General features: G+C 42.6%; 1 protein-coding gene across 1 annotated transcript in view; it reads right to left on the bottom strand.

Annotated features, from left to right (window-relative positions):
• Positions 1–18,242, bottom strand: part of TCF3 (transcription factor 3) — a 133,305-nt gene that overhangs the window by 36,800 nt on the left and 78,263 nt on the right. The window contains 2 exon segments of the mRNA XM_058163370.1: positions 5,692–5,741; positions 12,677–12,806. Coding sequence (XP_058019353.1) covers positions 5,692–5,741; positions 12,677–12,806 — 180 coding nt within the window.

Genomic DNA, 18,242 nt, shown 5'->3' with positions numbered 1-18,242 from the left:
GACTCTTGGCAACTGGTTCATATTTATGACGGTTCCAGTGTCCCAAGGTCATGTGATCCCCTTTTGCGACCTTCCGGCAAAGCAAAATGAATAGGGGGAAGCCTGTTTCACTTAACAACTTTGTTAGTAACTTAATAACGGCAGCAATTCACTTGACAACGGTGGTAAGAAAAGTCGTAAAATGGGGCAAAGCTCACTGAACAAACGTCTCCCTCTGCAATGGAAATTCGGGGCTCCATTGTAGTCGTAAGTCGAGAACTACTTATAATATCTTATTATGCCATTTTAAGACTTAACCGGGGCTCTGGAACCCGGAGACCAACCCTCAGCTTAAATAACTAATCAAAGAAAAGAAAAGAAAAGCATCAGTCATGGCCTCTTTTGATACCAACTGAGGAGTTTCAGAATGAACACCGCTTGTAAAATTAGGCCTCTCGAAAGATTCTCAGGCATTAAAAAGAGTGAGGTGGATTTCTGTTTCATTTGCATATCACTGGGCTGCCTTATTATGCATTATTATTATTATTATTATTATTATTATTATTATTATTATTATTATTATTATTATTATTATTATTATTATTATTAAAGGATTTTTCTTCCTGTAGGTTGGGCCTGTACATCTTAATGGCCCCTTGGATGGCCTTCTTAGCGAAGACCCAACCTACTGTGTGTCAAGGTGGAAGGATCGAATCCAAGAAACCAACTTCCCTGTCAATTGCAAATCTTTACCTCCTGCACTCTCTGTGTGTGTGTGTGTGTGTTCAGGGAGGGTGGGAAAGAGAGAGAGATGTATACTACTAAAGGAAAGAGGTGGGGGAAGGAAACAAAGCGGGGGGGGAAGAGAGAAGGAGAGCACAGTGCGGGGGAATGAAACTCGCTGCAAAGAATAAGAAATCCAGTAAATTGCCTTTTCCTATAATTTGATTAAATAGCAGGAGCTGGGACTGGGACTTGAGCGAAGGAGGAGGAATAATAGCCGTGCGCCATCTGCCAGTGCCTGGCACCTGGCCAGTTCTCCAGGCAGCTGTGTGGTGCTGGGTTGGGAGGAGGGGAGGAAAGAGACAAAAAGAAAAAAAAAAGAAAGAAAGAAAAAGAAAGGGGGGGGGGGAGAAACAGGGAAGGGGGAAATGCAGCTTAAAATTCAAGGCATTTCCAACTTCTCATATTGGAGGACGGGGAAGGATGGCTGGCAAGTTCCTTACTTCCCTTTAACACACCATCTTCTGAGGGGAAGGAAGAGAGGGCTGAAACTCAGGGTTAGTCTGAAATTCGTAAAGTTTGCGGGTTAAATTAAACATTCTCTCCCCCCCCAGCTATCTTCCCTCATAAACATTCAAGCCTTTCCTTTATGGAGGCGGCTGTGCTTCAGTCTCTAGCACCAATCTACCCAAACAGAGTAGTTTTCTGCCGCCACCATATTTCTATCAAGGCTTTATTTGCAGAGCAAGGGAGGGGCAGAAGGGGGAATGATTTTAAATAACAATAAAGAGAGAGAGAAGAAAAATGGAAAGAGAAAGAAAGAGAAAGAGAACAACCACATGCGTCAAAATGATACTCCGCCAGTGTGCCACACTTAACCGTATGGTTGTCGGCTTTTTTTTTTTTTTTAAAGTTGGGTATGAATAGGAAAAAAAAAGAAGAAGCAGAAACCACATATGTGTTTTCAGGTAAAATAATGAGATGCAACAGAAAGAAGTAAGAAATCTTGACTCTCGTCTGTGTACTCTCTCTATTAAAGATTTTTTTTTTCTAATTCCTGATAGGATTTTCAAGGGCTGAAAAATATCTAATTTGTGGTGAAGCAGAGAAACACTATAACAGCATCAAATAACAATGGTTGAGGCTGTCAGAAGAGCAAAAAAGAGAACTTTTATATCTCCCTCAACACCTGAAATGCTAAAAGAGGAGGAAGAGGAATAGAGGAGGAGGAGGAAAAAGAGGATGAAAAGGAATAGAGGAGAGGAGAAGGAGGTAGAGAAGAGAAGAAGTGGAGAAGATGAGGAGGAGGAGGAGGGGGGGGAGGAGGAAGAGAAGGAAGAGGAGAAGGAGAGGAAGAAGAGAAGGCGGAGGAGGAAGAGAAGAAGGAAGAGGAGGCGGAAAAAAGGAGGAGAGAAGGGAGAAGAAGAAGAGAAAGAGGAAGGAGAGGGGGAGGAAGAAAAGGAGAGGAGAAGGGGAGAAGGAAGAAGAGGAGGAAGGAGAGGGAGAGGAAGAAAAGGCGAGAAGGGGAGAAGGAAGAAGAGAAGAAGAGAAGGAGGAAGGAGAGGGAGAGGAAGAAAAGGAGAGGAGAAGGGAAGAAGAGAAGGAGGAAGGAGAGGGAGAGGAAGGAAAGGAGAGGAGAAGGGGAGGAAGAAGAGAAAGAGGAAGAGGAGGACTGGAAGCAGTGTGAAAGATTTTGAATTTCCCCCAAATACACTCCTATCTATGAATGGCACCTCCACTGGATCAGCCTGAGATGAGAAGAAGAGATGGGCAAGGCAAATAAAACATGGAATTTGCACAGTTATAAAACGAGAGGCGAGAAAGAGTGACCGCAGAAAAGAGTGAACTCCAGGCGGACACATGCCATGATCGCCTTCTTCCCACTGGAGGGAAGCCAAGAAATGGGGGCCCCAGAACGAACCCCAGATGTAAAGGCTAGTGCAGATTGCAAATGCTTCTCTAGCCAGATCCACTTCGGAAAAGGGACGAGGACAGAAAATGTTACCCAAACAGGAAACACTAAATCAAAGTTTATCTCCCCTGTGGGTGGGTTATTCAAACCCCCCCCCATTTCCCCTCATCCTATCCCACAGAAGCCCCCCCCCATCTTCTCCAACTCAGATTTTATGCTGCTGTCAGCAAAGAGGAGGAGGAGGAGGAGGAGGAAGATCCTCCAGATTCTACAGACAAGATTCCTTCCTCCCTTTAAAACAGGGTTCTCCAACTTTGGTGACGTTAAGCCTGGAGGACTTCAACTTCTAGAATTCCCCAGCCAGCTTTGCTGGCTGGGAAATTCTGGGAGTTGAAGTCCTCCAGGCTCAACGTCGCCAAGATTGGAGACCCCTGCTTTAAAATTCTCATTTGAAGAGTAGAGAACTAGAAGAATTCTCCCACTTTGCAAACTTCATCCCCATTCAATAATGATAATCATTTTTAAAAAGCATTTTGCGTCTAAACTAAAGAAAAGCCTTGGTGGCGCAGTGGCTACTTTTGCTGGCTGCCTGCAATTTGGCAATTCCGAATCTCACCAGGCTCAGGGTTGACTCAGACCTCCCATCCCTCTGAGGTGGGTAAAATGAGGAGCCAGATTGTTGGGGGGGGCAAGAGGCTGACTCTGTAACACCCCTTCGAGAGGGCTGTAAAAGCACTGTGAAGCGGTATATATAAGTCTAAGTGCTATTGCTAAACTTTTCTGCATCTCCCCTATTTGCCTGCCTCTATCATGACATAAATGCACAACCCTGACTGGGGAAATGTGAAAACGGATAGAGCAGTAGTTCACATCTAGGGAGTGAATAAGAGCTTGCAGCAAAAGGCAGGATATTTGGAGCCCATAGAATAGTGTCGGAAGACAGGCAGAAAAGAACATAGAAAATAGAATAACAAGGTTGGAAAGGAGTTTGGAGATGTTCTAGCCCAGGGGTCTCCAACCTTGGTCCCTTTAAGACTTGTGGACTTCAACTCCCAGAGTTCCTCAGCCAGCTTGTTTGCTTGCTTGCTTGCTTGCTTGCTTGATTTATTTATTTTTCATATTTTTATATGAAAGACTTTATCCGAAGACTCAGGGCGGTGTACAGCAAAGGTAAAAACATAGATATCAAAAAGTTTAAAATACAGTAACAAATTAAAAATCTAATTCAATATGCTGAGAAAATTTAAAAATTTAGTATGTAAAAATTAATAAAATATATTAAACCCCTTAAAACCCCCATAAAACCCTCAATTAAAACTGTATTATTTAGGCCAGTCCTGCTTGATGAAAAAAGAAGGTTTTGAGCTCGCGCTTAAAGGTCCGAAGATCAGGGAGAAGACGTAGCCCCACAGGTAGTTAATTCCACAGGGCCGGAGCTCCCACAGAGAACGCTCTTCCCCTGGGGGTCGTCAGCCGACATTGTCTGGCAGACGGCACCCTGAGGAGGCCCTCTCTGTGGGAACGCACAGGTCGAAGGGAGGTTACTGGCGGCAGAAGGCGGTCCCATAAATATCCCGGTCCCATGCCATGGAGCGCTTTAAAGGTGATAACCAGAACCTTGAATCGCACCCGGAAGACCACCGGCAACCAGCTTTGCTGGCTGAGGGACTCTGGGAGTTGAAGTCCACAAGTCTTAAAGGGACCAAGGTTGGAGACCCCTGTTCTAGCCCAACCCCCAACTCAAGCAGGAGACCCTATACTATTCCAGATAAATGATTGTCCAATCTCTTCTTGAACACCTCCAGTGATGGAATACCCACAACTTCTGAAGCAAGTTTTTCCACTGATTTAATTGTTCTTACTGTCAGGAACTTTCTCCTTAATTCTAGGTTGCTTTTCTCTTTGATAAGTTTCTATCCATTGCTTCAGATGCTTGCCAAATGACTTGATATTTATGACAGTTGCAGGGTCCCAGAGTGATGTGATCACCTTTTGTGACCTTCTGAGAAGCAAAGTCAAAGAAGCAGCCAGATTCACTTAACAAACCTGCGACTAACTTCACAACTGCAGTGATTCGCTTATCAGCTGTGGCAAGAAAGGTCGCAAAATGGGGCAAAATTCACTTAATAGCTGTCTGGCTTAGCAACAGAAATTTTGGGCTCAATTGTGGTTGTAAGTGAAGAACTATCTGTAGGAGATACCAAAATGGACAGGTGGAAATCATTCGTTCAGTTTAATTTAAAAAAATCCCATATTCCTTCTTAAAAGAAAATAACCAAAAGAATTTGCATCAAAAGGATGTGTAACACAACATTGCAACAATAAAAAATGATTCCCTTACAAGCCTTTGATTTGCCTAGGAGTGAGAAAGCAGTGATTCATATCTTAATGGAATACAACTTCTCTTATTCCAGCCTTTCTTTACAAGCACGGGCACATAAATTCACAGGCAATATTAAAAGGGGTTTTCGAAAGCTCCTTTCTCTAAATACCAGTCTTTTGGGTATATTGGTACGCACCCACATTGTCAGAAAGGTTTAGGTGTTTTATCGCTCAGCTTTGTTGTCACTAATTTGTAATTGAAACAAAGGTACAATGCGCAAAATATCACACACATGGGCTGCCAGAATGATGCAAAATATGGTTACATAAATATAGGTATCCCCCAAAATCTAACCCGCTTAGATCAAGATTACAATTGAAATTATTATAATATCCTGTACAGCAGTGTTTCCTTGACAACTTTTAAAATATGTGGACTTTTAACTTCCAGAATTCCCCAGCCAGATGAAGTCCACATATCTGAAAGTTACCGAGGTTGGGAAACATTTCTTTATATTACTAGTTAGAAACCATTTTGGCACTCTACCAGCATCCTTCTCTCTCTCTCTCTCTCTCTCTCTCCCTCTCCCTCCCCCCCTCTCTCCCCCCCCCCTGCCAGTGGCTTTCAAATATTCTCTGACATCACAGCAGTTCCACCAATCAGAATGAGGGAAAGATCAGGAACTGCCTTTCATAAACCAATGGCTGGATTCTTGATCAACTTTGATAGATGGGTAGAGAAAATCATAACTTACTGAAGACGGGAGTCCTGGAGGCACCTTTCGGACTTTTTTCGGTTGTCCATCTGAACGTGGAGTAGAAAAACAAAGGAATAGATAAAAACGAAACCAGTTAAGAGATAAAGCTTTGGAGCAGCACTATATAGCAGGAAGATTTGGATCCAGAATTCAAAATTCATTTTACAGATTGGTTACCTTGATTTTCCCAAGGTTTACCAGAGCTTAACAACAACAACTTCAATTTAAGAATTTGTAGAGTACTCTGCTCTTCCAAATGAATGTTTGGAGACAGACTAAAAATAAAAAATCAACCTCAAAATATGCAACTGAAGATATTTGGAATGACTGCAGGTAAAACCCACCAGCTTTAAAACAAAACTCAGCTAAAACAGCATCATGAAATAGCCCTTGCATCAACATAAATTTCGGTTTCATATTTATTTTTCATCTTCTTCCATAAAGCTGAGGACAGCAAATGTATTCCCCCAAACACATCCTTGCAACCATCTTGTACATCTTCTAGGTTAAAATGAGAAATACCAGCTCATCCTGGGTCATCCTCTGCAAAGGATTAGATTTCTTCTGTACTTGATTTCAATACAAAAGATGAACCCAATGTCTGGTTGAACCCTGATCTGCACTGATGGACTTTGTAGTCAGAAAGGAAGTAGAAGGTGGAGTGTCCGTCTCCCCCCCCAATAAAATCAAGAAAATTTGGAACGAAGAAAAAAGAGAACTTTATCCCACTCGCTTAGCGACCGTTTGCATTTTTGACAGACCCCGAACATGAGACTTACGACCCAGACTCAAAGGTCCGATGAATGCCCCACCATGAAGTCATGTAATTTCATTTTGGATGCTCAGCCATTGGTCTTTATTTATGACAATTTGCAGCACCCCACAGCCATAAGACTACAATTTATGTCACTTTGGCCGGTAACCAGTGTTTACTTCTGGTTTCTGGCCTCAAACACCCCATGTTGGACAATGGGTTCATTTAAATGACTGTGGCATTCACTTTATGACCATTGCATTTGCTTAACAACCACCACATTAAAAGGTCATAAAATCAGATGGGTCACATGATGGTCCACTTTATGACCGTAACTAAAATTGTGGACACAATTAGTTGTAAGACGGAGTATACCAGTAATGTTAAGCTAAAGATATTGATGGCTCTAAAAATGGACAAAAAAGCTTATCAAGGAGAAATGGAGTATCTGTTAGAATTCATCAGCCAGGGGGAGCAAAGTAAGGTCCATGTCGCGAAGGTGCTTTTTCAAGAGGCCAACATTTCGTTTCTCATCCAAGAAGCTTCTTCAGTTCTATCCTCAGAACTGAAGAAGCTTCTTGGATGGGAAGCGAAATGTCTTTAAGGAAAAACAAAAAAAGCCTCTTGAAAATGCACCTTTGTGGCAACCACAAACTGGATGACTGAGAATCTCCACAGACAAAAAAGGCCCATTTTTAACTTTTGGAGGGAAAATATATATATATTGTTATATATATATATATATATATATATATAACAAGGGTGTGATTGAATCTACTCGCTCTTTTCATATCCTGCTTTAGCTGTCCTTTACTAGGGACCGAATAACTGGGCTATCTAACAGAGCTCTGCTTATGACTGCTAAGCAATGTTTTGAGATAAAGGCAGCGTGTATTTTTGGCATTCACAGTTTCACACCGTTTTGTCTTCCTTTCGTTCTTGTTAATTATATCCCATTATTAGTGAAGCTTGCACTTCCAGTGACATTTGTTAAATTTTCCAAAGCCACCCGACACCATAATGACTCTGAGCCATGTACAATATTAAGAACAGCACATTATTAGCCAGGAAAAAGAATTAACAGACATCCGGGTACAGCATAAAATTGTAACCCTTATCTCTGCAGATTCCCAAGGGTTAAGGAGGGACTGATGTACTCCCTAACCCATGGATTGGGGGAAGAGCCAAATCTTCAAGACTTGCTTAAACAAGGTCAGATGGGGAGGGGTCATCTGAACCAGGGGTCTCCAACCTTGGCAACTTTACGTCTGGCGGACTTCAACTCCCAGAATTCTGGGAGTTGAAGTCCGCCAGGCTTAAAGTTGCAAGGTTGGAGACCCGTGATCTGAACCACTGGAGATACTGTGTTGGAGAGCAGATGCTGTGACAGAGAAGGTGGGGCCCATTGTAGCTCTGTTCAATCAATGGGACTCAAAGCACGCCAACTCTACCAGAGACAGATGGCCCCTTAAATATTCATCAAATATGAACTGCCTGTGCACCTCATGATACATTCTTTAGGTCCCATCTTCCTCTACCCAGCACATCCCCAAATCTGCTGGACTACACCTTTGTAACTCCCTAAGGATGATGGATTTTGTAGTTCAAGGTACCCAGAGAGTACTGAGCTGGAGAGAAAGTCCAAATTGATCACGGAGGGTGCTTTCTTCTTGAGAACATTTTTGACATACAAATGAGGGGAACGAATTGAATCATAGTAGGAAGGAAGCATTTGTTTTGTTTGGCAGGATCTTCATAAAAGAAGAGGAAAGAAGAATTGATCCAGGGGGAAAAACTGCTAGGGTTTAACTCCACTTCTGTGAAGCTATTCTCCCCTCTACCTCACAAGCTCAAAAAGAAGGATAAGGCTGAGCATTATAGACTTTGTTTAGGTTTAAAATATGGTTCTCCTTTTCAGGGTTTTCTTGGAAGTAAGAAAACAGCTCTTTTAAATGAGCTATTTTGCAGAAAGAGGGGAAAAGAGAAAAATAGACAGACAGACATTGACTTTTGAACTAGTTGTTTAACAACTGGTCAAAATTACAATGGACTGAACAAAAGCTATTTACAACCCATTGTCAAAGTTGTGACTTGTTGCAACGATTCAACCACATGATTTACTTAATGATTTGTTAAACAGTCGTAAAATCGAGTCTGGTCATGTGGTGTGCCGTGGTGTGTTCATATTTTAGATCCTTGGCAACTGGCCCACTTTTACAACTGGTTGCAGGGTCCTGCAGTCACATAAGCACAACGTGCAATTTTTTTGCTGGTTTCCACCCAAAAAAAATGCCATAATTTGATTCAACCTCCTGGTTTACTTCGTGACTACGTTGCCTTGCTTTACGATTGTTGTAAAAGAGTCATAAAATCGAGTCTGGTCATGTGGTGCCTTCAACTTAGAGCTACAATGATTTACAACCGAAATTCCGAACTCCAGTGTGGTTGTAAGTCGAGGACTATTTGCAATAGTAGTGAGTTAATTGCCAATTTAACCACTGCAATGATTTCCTAAACAACTGTGGCAAAACTCACTTAACAACTGTTTTCCTTAGTAATTGAACTTTGGGTTCAACTGTGGTCATAAGTCGAGGTCTACCTGTAAACTCTCAAAAGGAGGCAAGCATAAGAGTTCAAAGGCTGACTAGCAAACTCCCGAAAGGCTGAGGCTGAAGCGAAATTTGGACTAGATGTATTATTTTTTAAAATATGCAATGCACAAATCTAAAGCAGCAAAGATGGTTCGGGGCTAAAATGGGTCCCCTTGTTTATCATGTTCATGCCAGATCTGAAAACATCACTCCCGCTATGGGTCAGATTCCTGCACACCTCTAATTATTAATTTTTATTTGTTATGATGATTAAGAAGGCATGGATAAAGGCCTGAGTGTTTTACCCTACCAGTCCATCCTTCTCTTCATCCCTTGCTAGTGTGGCCCTCCACTCTGCTGCCGCCTCTGTTTCTCCCTTTTCTATTCTCTCTCTCTTCCTGGGTCTGTTTTAAATTCTAAGGCCAGGGAAATGGGGCCAGGACCTGCGCACCTGTTCTTTGCAAAACACCGCCTACCCAGACAGCGTTATATACATTAATAATGATTGCAAATGGCTGATTTCTCCCCCACCTTTGGTCCTGGCCGCCGAGTGGCAGAGAAAAAGCCGCACGGCTACGTTCACTAAAAGGACTCCATTCCTGAGATTCTTTTCCATCAATGAATGCCAGATGTCTGGGTTCTCCTGAAGGCAAAATCGAGCAACTACCTCCATTCCACCTCATAAAGAGTGTGAGTGTGTGTGCGCGCGTGTGGGTGGGTGGGGGAGGGGCGTTGTCGCTTGGAAAGAGATGGGAGGTTGGCTTTTTAAAGGAAGATCTCCTAGCATCCTCCCTCTGCTCCTCTGAATCGGACAAGGTGCCCATCGAGCAGGTGGGGGAGGACACAAGGAATATTTACATGCAGCTTGGATTTGGCTGGCAAAATTGCTTGCCAGGAAGGATGTGCTGGAAGCGATCTCAAAACATCCTTATGAGACTCCAATTCATTTTTGAAGCTTCTCTAGCTGATGTTGCTTGCAGCTTTCTGGGGAACTGACTTCAAAGCAATGGGATGCAGGATACCTGGCAGCTGGCTGAGCTTCCCAAAGCACAGAGCACCTGAAGATGCTTCACACAGGAAGTAGGTCGTACCCAGCTCACTAATCTTCTGGCCTTCTCTATTTGTTTCACACCCCACATGACAAGGTGAGTGGAGGGGTATCAGAAGACCTGGATTCAAATCCCATCTTTACTCTATGGCCTGCCTTTACAATAGACCCATTCACTGTCAGAGGAATCTGCCTTGCATAGTCTATAGATGAATAAAACAGGAAGAAGAGAGCCAGTTTGGCCTAATGGTTTAAGGCACCAGGCTAGAAACTGGGAGACTGTGAATTCTAGTTGTACTGTAGCCATGGAAGCCAGCTAAGTGACCTGGGCCAATCATTCTCTCTCAGCCCAACTCACCTCACATGGTTGTTGTGGGGAAAATAGGAGGAAGGTATAGTGGATATGTTTGCCACCTTGAATTATTTGTAAAAAATAATAAAGGCAGGAAATGAATGAATGAATGAATGAATGAATGAATGAATGAACGAACCACAACAATTCAGGCAAATTTCAGCTTCTTGAGGGGAAAGATTTGATATGGTAATAATGACATTTTGTCTATTTTGTTTTCGTTGTCATAACATTGTTAAAATGACAACAATATTGCTACTAAGGCAAAGGTTTCTTGGACTCATGGATTCCACAAAAGGCTTTACCGCATGGATCACACCTTCCCTAAAAAAATCCAAACATCAAAAGGAACCTAAATCGACGATGGAAATAACACAATGAAAGTATGGGAGAGCTGGATGTACTGTAATTGTACACTAAAAAGTTCTTCACACTTTTCCGGGATTCTTCACACTTCCCCTGGATTCTATCTGTACCTCCTCAAAGGAGATACACCTCACAGTTTGGGAAACACTTGGGAAACTGTCACAAAAAGATGGTTTCTGTTGTAACAAATATACGTGGCCGTTTTCCCTTTGTAAAATAAATATTGCTTCTGTTGCTGTTATTATATTACATCATGGACAAACTATGAGTCAGTAGTAGATCAACACCTTTTGGAGACCCAGTACCAACAATTGGTGGACTTCTTGGACAGGGAAGGCCACTTTGTAAGGTTTCGGACACAGTTTCAACAAGATAGCATTGGTTAGAGCATTTTTTCTCAACCTTGGCATCTTTCAGACATGTGACTTCAACTTCCAGAATTCTCCAGCCGGCCATGCCGGCTGGGGAATTCTGGGTGTTGAAGTTCTTACATCTTAAAGTTGCCAAGCTTGAGATAGACTGAGTTAGAATCTCTATCTCTAAACTGGTACCAGAGTTTCAGCAGGTTCTGACCAGTTCTGGAGAACCGGTAGCAGAAATTTTGAATAGTTTGGAGAACCGGTAGTAAAAATTCTGCCTGCCCCCGCCCGCATCTATTCTCGGCTTCCCAAGTCCCAGCTGATTGGGAGGAAATGGGGATTTTGCAGTATCCTTCCCTTGGATTGAGGAGGGAATGGAGAATTTACAGTATCCTTCCCCTGCCACGCCCACCAAGCCAGGCCCATCAAGCCACACCCATGACTGGTACCTCTCCAGATACATTGGGATCATAATTCCCCAAATTATCTTTGTAAGACACCCAGTGTCACTGAGACTGAGGTGGGCCACCATATAAAATTTCTTAAGTAAAAAAAGTAATTTTTTTTAAAATCCCAAACCTTCAGTTTCTATGAATTTGTTGTCATAGCTCATTTAGAGCGAAACTAATTTGAGTACAGCTGATCTACAGTGTTAAGATTTTTTTCCCCTCTCTGTCTCTAAATATTAAGATTCTTGGGTCATCCAATGGTAGGAAAATAATGAATTGAAGAAAACAAATTCAGAATTAGGTCTATTTCAGGCTACTGGTGATGATGATTCAAAGGAGGCTGATTATCTGGAATTAATCGAACCTTGAAGAAAAGTTGTGGGAAGCACATCTCCTCTCTATAGTATTCAGTTATTCAGTATGGGCCTAATACAATTGTCCCTCCCTAGGAAAGACAAGACTGATACAATTACATAGAAATCTTCCCTCCAAATGCTGGCTTATGGGTTAAAAATAAGTCAGAGATGATTACTGCCTTCATAATTAATTATTGGGTTTCTTAGAAGCCCTTGGCTGTTCCCCGTTTGAGCAAGAATGGTGGTTTAGATCAGAGGTCTCCAACCTTGGCAACTTTAAGACTTGTGGACTTCAACTCCCAGAGTTCCTCAGTCAGCTTTGCTGGCAGAGGAATTCTGGGAGTTGAAGTCCACAAATCTTAAAGTTGCCAAGACTGGAGACCCCTGGTTTAGATAAGTGTTTTTCAACCTTGGCAATTAAACTGTGTGGCCGTCAATTCCCAGAATCCCCAGCCAGCATGCTGCACAGGGAATTCTGAGAATTGAAGTCCACCCATCTTAAAAATTGCTAAGGTTCAACAACAGGGGTTTAGATGAATCTGAGAAACTCTCAAAACAATAGGAAAGGAACTGTCATGGAAGGGCTACAATGAGGTCCTGACAGGGAACGTTTTTTGGTCTTCCTCTTTACAACCAAGAATTTTTGCTACACACAACCCTCACAAAGGCAACCTGCTCCAGCCAACACCCTCACCAAGGCCACATACCTATGTTGCTGTCTGCGACTCTCCTGCGAGGGTTGTTGGCGTATGGGTAGTACTGCGAGCTTCCCTTCACCCCCGTTGGGGAGAGCGTGCTGGGACTCGAAATCCCTATTTCACTAGGCAGAAAGCCAGGCTGCAGAAACAAGAAAAACAAGAGTGTGCCATCACAGCCTGAACAAAACCCAAATCTCTTGCCGAACATGGTTTTCCAAAACGAGGAGCCGAGTGCCAGATGTGGATGCATGGGAGCGGTAGTGCCAGGTTTATATACCGGTTTGGCTAGTCTAGTTCTTTCATACCTTTGCCAACTTGGCAGAAATCCATAGCAACCTTCCTCAGTGATAACCTCTGGGTAGGATGGACTTCAACCTCTGCAATAGCACAGGATTGTAGTCCAAGACACACAGTCCTATCCAGCATGTCCAAGAGGAAAGGGATGCTGGTAGTTGTAGTTTGGCAACCTCTGGTAGGCCGCAGATTCCACACCTTTACCAAGAAAGGGATGCTGGTAGTTGTAGTTTAGCAACTTCTGGTAGGCCGCAGGTTCCTCAGCTTTGGCTAAATGGTACTCTCCAGTTTAAGGACTAATTTCTACACAATATACAGACAATCCTTGATTTACAACCATTTCCTTAGGGTTTGTTCAAAATTAAAGACACTAAAAAAAGTGACCTACAACTGGTCGTCACCCTTACAGCTATTGTAGCATCCCCGATGGTCACGTGATCAAAATTTGGACATCTGGCCGTTGATATGCATTTATTGTGGCTGCAGCATGCTGGGATTACGTGATCACCATTTGTGGGCTTCCCAGCTGGCTTCCAACAAACAAAGTCAATGGGGAAAGCAGGGTTTGCTTAACGACCTCTTGATTCACTTAACAATCATGCTAAAAAAAGGTTGTAAAATTAGATGCGACTCACTTAACAAATGCCTTACTTAGCAATGGAAATTGTGGTCCCAATAGTGGCCGTAAGATGAGGATTTTACTTCCTGGAGATAGATGGATGGATGGATGGATGGATGGATGGATGGCTCCATGGCTTAGGGCCGGGTTACTTACGGGACTGTCTGCTGCCACCGACTGCCTCCCACCGACCCGTGCGCTCTCACAGAGAGGGACTCCTTGGGGTGCCGTCCACCAGGCAGTGCCGACTGGCGACACCCAGGGGAAGGGCCTTCTCTGTGGGAGCTCCCACCCTCTGGAACGAACTTCCCCCGGGACTCCGTCAACTTCCCGACCTTCGAACCTTTCGCTGCGAGTTTAAGACACATCTATTTATTTGTGCAGGACTGGGCTAGGATGTTAATTTTAATTCAGTTTTTAATGGAGTTTTAGTATTTTAATTATAATTTTAAATTCGACCTTATTCAATAAGTTTTTTAATTAGTGTTTTATCTTGTATTTATATTTGTGTTTTTGTGTTTTTAATAGGCTGTAAACTGCCCTGAGTCCCTCGGGAGATAGGGTAGTATAAAAATGTGATTAAATAAAATAAAAATAAATAAATAAATAAATAAATAAATGGATGGATGGAAGGAAGGAAGGAAGGAAGGAAGGAAGGAAGGAAGGAAGGAAGGATTAAGGAGGAAATTAAATATTTGGAGGGTTCCCATCGTTTTAGGGGATTATATAAGTTTTTCAAATAAATGCATAAGTAAGCAAGCAAGAGAGAGGATTTCCATTTTCAATTCTGAAAAAAGAAAAGAAATGCATTACAGGTACTTCTCAACTTGCGACAACAATTGGGACCAGAATTTCCACTGCTAAGCAATGCTAAGTTAAGTGAATCACACCCTGATTTTGACCTTTTCTGCCATAACTGTTAAATGCATCACGTGGCCATTAAATAAATCTGGCTTCCCCCGCTGACTTTGCTTGCCAAAAGACCTCTGGAAAGTTGCTAATGGTGATCACATGACCACAGGATCCTGCCAGCTTTGCAAACGATTGGTTGTAAAGTCTTTTTTTTTTCCTGCCCCTTTGTAACATTCACTAAACAAATGGTTGTAAGTGGAGGAGTATCTTTGGCAGCAAAATCTTGGAGTGTCACAATTAGAATATTCTAAACATTCTACTCTAAGCTGCCTAGAGTTACCTTGTGGCAATATGGGCGACTAATAAATTTTACAAATAAGTAAATTTTACAAATAGATAAACATTAGATATGGGAAGACAAATACAGGTAGTCCTCGACTTACGACCACAACTGAGCCCCAAATTTCTGTTGCTAAGTGAAACATTTGCTAAGTAAACTTTGTTTTATTTTACGACCTTTCTTGCCACAATTGTTAAGTGAATCACTACCGTAGTTAAGTTAGTAACACGGCTGTTAAGTGAATCTGGCTTCCCCATTGACTTTGCCTGTCAGAAAGTCGCAAAAGGGGATCACATGATGCCAGGACACCGCAACCGTCATAAATATGAATCAGTTGCCAAGCATCTGAATCTTGCTCATGTGGCCATGCGGGTGCTGCAATGGTCGTAAGTGTGAAAAATGGTCATAAGTCACTTTTTTCAATGCTGTTGTAACTTTGAACGGTCACTAAACGAACGGTTGTATGTTGAAGATTACCTGTAGTAAACGGGAATTGTTCCTTTTTTGTCTTGCTTGAGGAACACTTGAAAAACATCTGGTTTTGTCTCATCAGTATGTTCATCTCAACTAAGTCTTACAAGACCAGTAACTAGTAAGTACAGGTAGTCCTCGATTTGTAATAGTTCATTTAGTGACCGTTCAAAGTTACAACGGTACTGAAAAATGTGATTTATGATGGTTTTTCACACTTACGACCACTGCAGCATCCCATGGTCACATGAGTGGTCAGAGGCTTGACAACTGGTTTCATATTTATGACCTTTGCTGTGTCCAGGATCATGGGATCACAGTTTTGCGACCTTCTGACAAGCAGAGTCAATGGGGAAGCCCGATTCGCTTAACAGTTGTGTTACGAATTTATAAACTGCAGCAATTCACTTAAGAACTGTGTCAAGAAAAGTCGTAAAATGGGGCAAAGTTCACTGAAAAAAGTCTCACTTAACAATCAAAATTTTGGGCTCAATTGTGGTCATAAATCGAGGACTACCTATATTCATCATCATCGTTTAACGACCCCATAATCCCTGGCGGAATGGAGTCTGGGCAACTGAATGGAGCTAGCAGAGTGTTTACTGGACGGATGCTCTTCCTGACGCCAATGCTGAGATTTGTTCTGCAGATATATTCTCAGTGTGCCCAGAGAGAGAAATATCTGCCTCTACCTAGGATCGAACTCACAGCCTCCTGATTGTGAGGTGAGAGCTCCACCTCTAGGCCACTGCACCACTCCCAAGGACTACCTGTATTGGGGTGGGGGTGGGGAGTAGGGGGGGAATGAAAACTCCTTGTTCAAAAGCATTCTACCGCGGAAGAGTTGTTGCTGGAAATGTTTAGACTGTGTCTCACCAATAATGTTGGATTTGGCAGACCCCTTGCCTAAGAAAAACTTACAGGCTATGCTTTCTTCCCCTTGATTTATGGTCTGCCCAGCAAGAGCCCTGCTCTTCCCACTGACTCTTCCATTCATGACGTCACCCTTTCAATTATGCCTCTCTCCTCCTCCTACCAGAAAGCAAATTAAAACAACAACAACAACACAAGCAAACTCCAAACCCATACTATTTAAACACATGGCCGGCTGGCAAGACTCCTGCCCTGTTTTTAAAATTACATCTATTTTGGCACCCACAGCAGTCCTCGCACATCTGCTTTGAAATTCAGCAGAAATATATATATATTTCGGAGATATATATATATATATCTCCGCCTGTCTCAGAAGTTTTTGGAAAAATTGGTCTAATGTTTTGAGGGGGAAAAAACCCTCTCTTTTTTTTTTCTCCTGCCACCATTTTAGGATCTTATCTTATTTTTCCTTCAGAAGAAACATTTAAACCAACTGTGAGTGTGGCACCACTCTGTTCAGACAGGAACAGGTGGGGACGAGATGGAGGAGAATATATATATACTGTATTTTTTGGACTATAAGACACATTTTTTTTTTGTCTCTCAAAAGAGGGTGAAAATATCTGTGCGACTTATAGACTGAATATTGGCAAAGCCGATTTTTTGGGCTGTTTTTGGGCCTCCGCACGCCCCATTTTTGGGCCCTTTTTAAGGCCTTTTTTCAGCCCGTTTTTGGGGCTTTTTTCAGCCTGTTTTGGGGGCTCTTTTGGAGCTGTTTTTTTCTGAAAATGGGCCCAAAAAAGCCTCAAAAACGGGCAGAAAAAAGGCTGGAAAAGGGCTGAAAAAAGGGCTGAAAATGGAGCGCACGGTGCCCAAAAAGTTTTTATTGTTGTTTTCCTCTTCTAAATTTAGGTGCGTCTTATAGTCCAAAAAATACGTGTGTGTGTGTGTGTGTGTGTGTGTGTGTGTGTGTGTGTAAAATAAAATGGAGCAGTTACTCACCACTCTTTCTCTTCCCCAACCTAACACCCTCCAAATGTGTTGGTTGGGAATAACAATTGTAATTCCCAGCTGACATACCCATTAGGAATGAAGAGTTATAATCCAAAATATTTAGAGAACATCAACCGGCAGGAATGATTAGTATAACTGTGAAAGTGAGAGGATCTCTCATTTGTGTGGTGCTTGATTCCTTCAACAAATCATTTGTCTATACTAGGAGTCTCCAAACTTGGCAAATTTAATGACTGGGGACTTCAACTCCCAGAATTCCTCAGCCAGCCATGATGTTGTAAATCCACAAGTTGTCTTTAAAGTTGCCACGTTTAGGGACCCCTGGCCTAAACCTCATCTCTGTGTCCACAGATTGTAACACAAACCATGAAGGATGAATCTCCCAAGTCCGTTTAGCCCAGCATTCTGGGCAGACTGCAAGAAACTCACAAGGAGAGTCAGGGGTTACCAGTTTACAGTGTTCAGAGACAGGCAGTTTTTACACTACTGCAAAAAAAGACTCTTTTTTTTTTATTTGAAAAAGGGGGAGGGAAACCCAAGGAAGTGAAGGTATTTGAACATGGGAATGTAATGCAAATTCCACTTGCAAGGAGAGAATAAATAAGTAGCAGATCTCAAGCAGGGGTGGTATTCACTTACCTTCGCTACTGGTTCGCAAATGTGAGCGCATATGCCACCTCCACGCATGTGCAGAGCCTTCTGCACATGCGCAGAGCGTCAAATATGGGACGTGATGATTCCAGGTGAGTGGGCGGAGCCTCCCGCAGCAGCTGTTACAGGTTCGCCCGAACCTGATAGAACTGTCTGAATACCACCACTGATCTCAAGACAGCCAATATGACAGTTGCTACTTTCAAACTACCTGCACACCTCTAATTTTGATAGATAGATAGGTAGGTAGACAGACAGATAGCGATAGCTAGATAATAGAGACAAATAAGTTAGCTAGCTATAGCTATAGCTATAACCATAGCTATATAAGCAGTAGTGGGATTCAAGTAATTTACCAACCAGTTCTCTGCCCTAATGATTTCTTCCAACAACCAGTTCGCCAAACTGCTCAGAAAGTTAACAACCGGTTCTTCCGAAGTGGTGCAAACTGGCTGAATCCC

Source organism: Ahaetulla prasina, chromosome 1 (assembly GCF_028640845.1).
Source record: "Ahaetulla prasina isolate Xishuangbanna chromosome 1, ASM2864084v1, whole genome shotgun sequence".
Taxonomy (NCBI): domain Eukaryota; kingdom Metazoa; phylum Chordata; class Lepidosauria; order Squamata; family Colubridae; genus Ahaetulla; species Ahaetulla prasina.
The sequence above is the reverse complement of the archived record's forward strand: the minus strand, read 5'-3'. Positions and strand labels throughout refer to the sequence as shown.